At 35.7% G+C, this 1,305-nt stretch overlaps 1 protein-coding gene and 1 long non-coding RNA gene across 2 annotated transcripts in view; one reads left to right on the forward strand and one right to left on the reverse strand.

Annotated features, from left to right (window-relative positions):
• Nucleotides 1-1,305, reverse strand: part of LOC119588487 — a 69,297-nt gene that overhangs the window by 38,930 nt on the left and 29,062 nt on the right. The gene's annotated exons all lie outside the window — the stretch shown is intronic.
• LOC119588486 (lysosomal acid glucosylceramidase-like) overlaps nucleotides 419-1,305 on the forward strand; it is a gene marked incomplete at its 3' end in the record, with an annotated part of 75,173 nt that continues 74,286 nt past the window's right edge. The window contains 1 exon segment of the mRNA XM_037937133.1: nucleotides 419-1,055. Coding sequence (XP_037793061.1) covers nucleotides 983-1,055 — 73 coding nt within the window.

Below are 1,305 nucleotides of genomic sequence, written 5' to 3' on the forward strand. Positions count from 1 at the left end.
TTATTCTAACACGCACGTAATTGTTCAGAATTTATAATCTTTATATTCTCCTAAATAACCCTAAATGTGTCTGAATATTTCGTCTCTCTGCAGTTTGAAGATTATAAATTGAAACCATGAATCTATTAATACATCAACATCTACATATCACGATTTAAAACGTAAATTGGCAATGCATTTATTCGCAAAATCTGCATTTAGATGCGTTTAATTAGGCGAAATATGCTTATGTAATTACTCATCGGACACTGCACGATTAGCATATTAGCAATAAATCTATTTAAGTTGTGATTACTGTCCCAATACAATTTGTCAAATATTATCGTCTATTTTTTTTTAAATAGATAATAAAATGCGACAAATATGTACTTTATCAGCGTAACGATGACTTAGCATGTCTAGCACCAGCAGTCTGAACCTAACCTCATTCAATAGTAGTCTACTTCGCTACCTCTCCCTCCTTCAGACTTCACTGCATCGCAAATAATCCACATACCACTAAACTCTTTGTTTAAATAATCACAAAATCATATCTCCAATATTCCCTAACTATCCATTTCTCTCCTAAATAGAAAAGAAGTAGAAGGAAGTGTGTTGTAAAGCGTTAAAAAGGAGTGTAAAGAAAAAGGAAGCATCTCGTTGTAAACTTTCAAAAGGGTTATTTCGCACAGAATCGCACCGTCGACATGAGGTTTCCACACATGACAGCAAAGAGAAAGAAGTGAAAAGAAATTGCGTCTTCAAAAACAAGTGTTTTGAAAACCTGCCTCTCTCACCGTAAACGTTAAAAGAAAGTGTTTATTCCGTTCAGCATAGCACTTCCAGCATGAGATTTCCACAAAGAGAAAGAAATGAAGAGAAACCGCGTCTTTGAAAAAAAACAATAATAACAAATAAATAGATAAACAAGTGTCTTGAAAACTTCCTCTCGCCGTAAACGTTCAAAAAGGTGTTTATTCCGTCCTGCATAGCACCTCCAAGCATGAGGTTTACACACAGCAACATAGTGGCATCGACAGCGACCCTCCTACTGCTGGCATCACACTGTACTCAAGGTCATCCACTCTTCCCTTCTGTGTTATAAGTTTTTCGTTATTTATGGCTATATTTCGGGGGTATTTTGAGTGTAATTAAAAAAAAATGGTGGATGAGTAGTTTGTTTTAGTGAGTTTGTGTTTTCTTGCTTTGGGAATCAGAGGGGTTTTGTGATAATATGTAATGATGTAACGAGGCAGTTCTTGTGTGACTCGTTGCGTGGATGTCCAGCGGCGAAAATTACTTCTCTATTTCTTGATATTGGTATTA

Source organism: Penaeus monodon, chromosome 24, assembly GCF_015228065.2.
Source record: "Penaeus monodon isolate SGIC_2016 chromosome 24, NSTDA_Pmon_1, whole genome shotgun sequence".
In the NCBI taxonomy this organism is placed as follows: Eukaryota; Metazoa; Arthropoda; class Malacostraca; order Decapoda; family Penaeidae; genus Penaeus; species Penaeus monodon.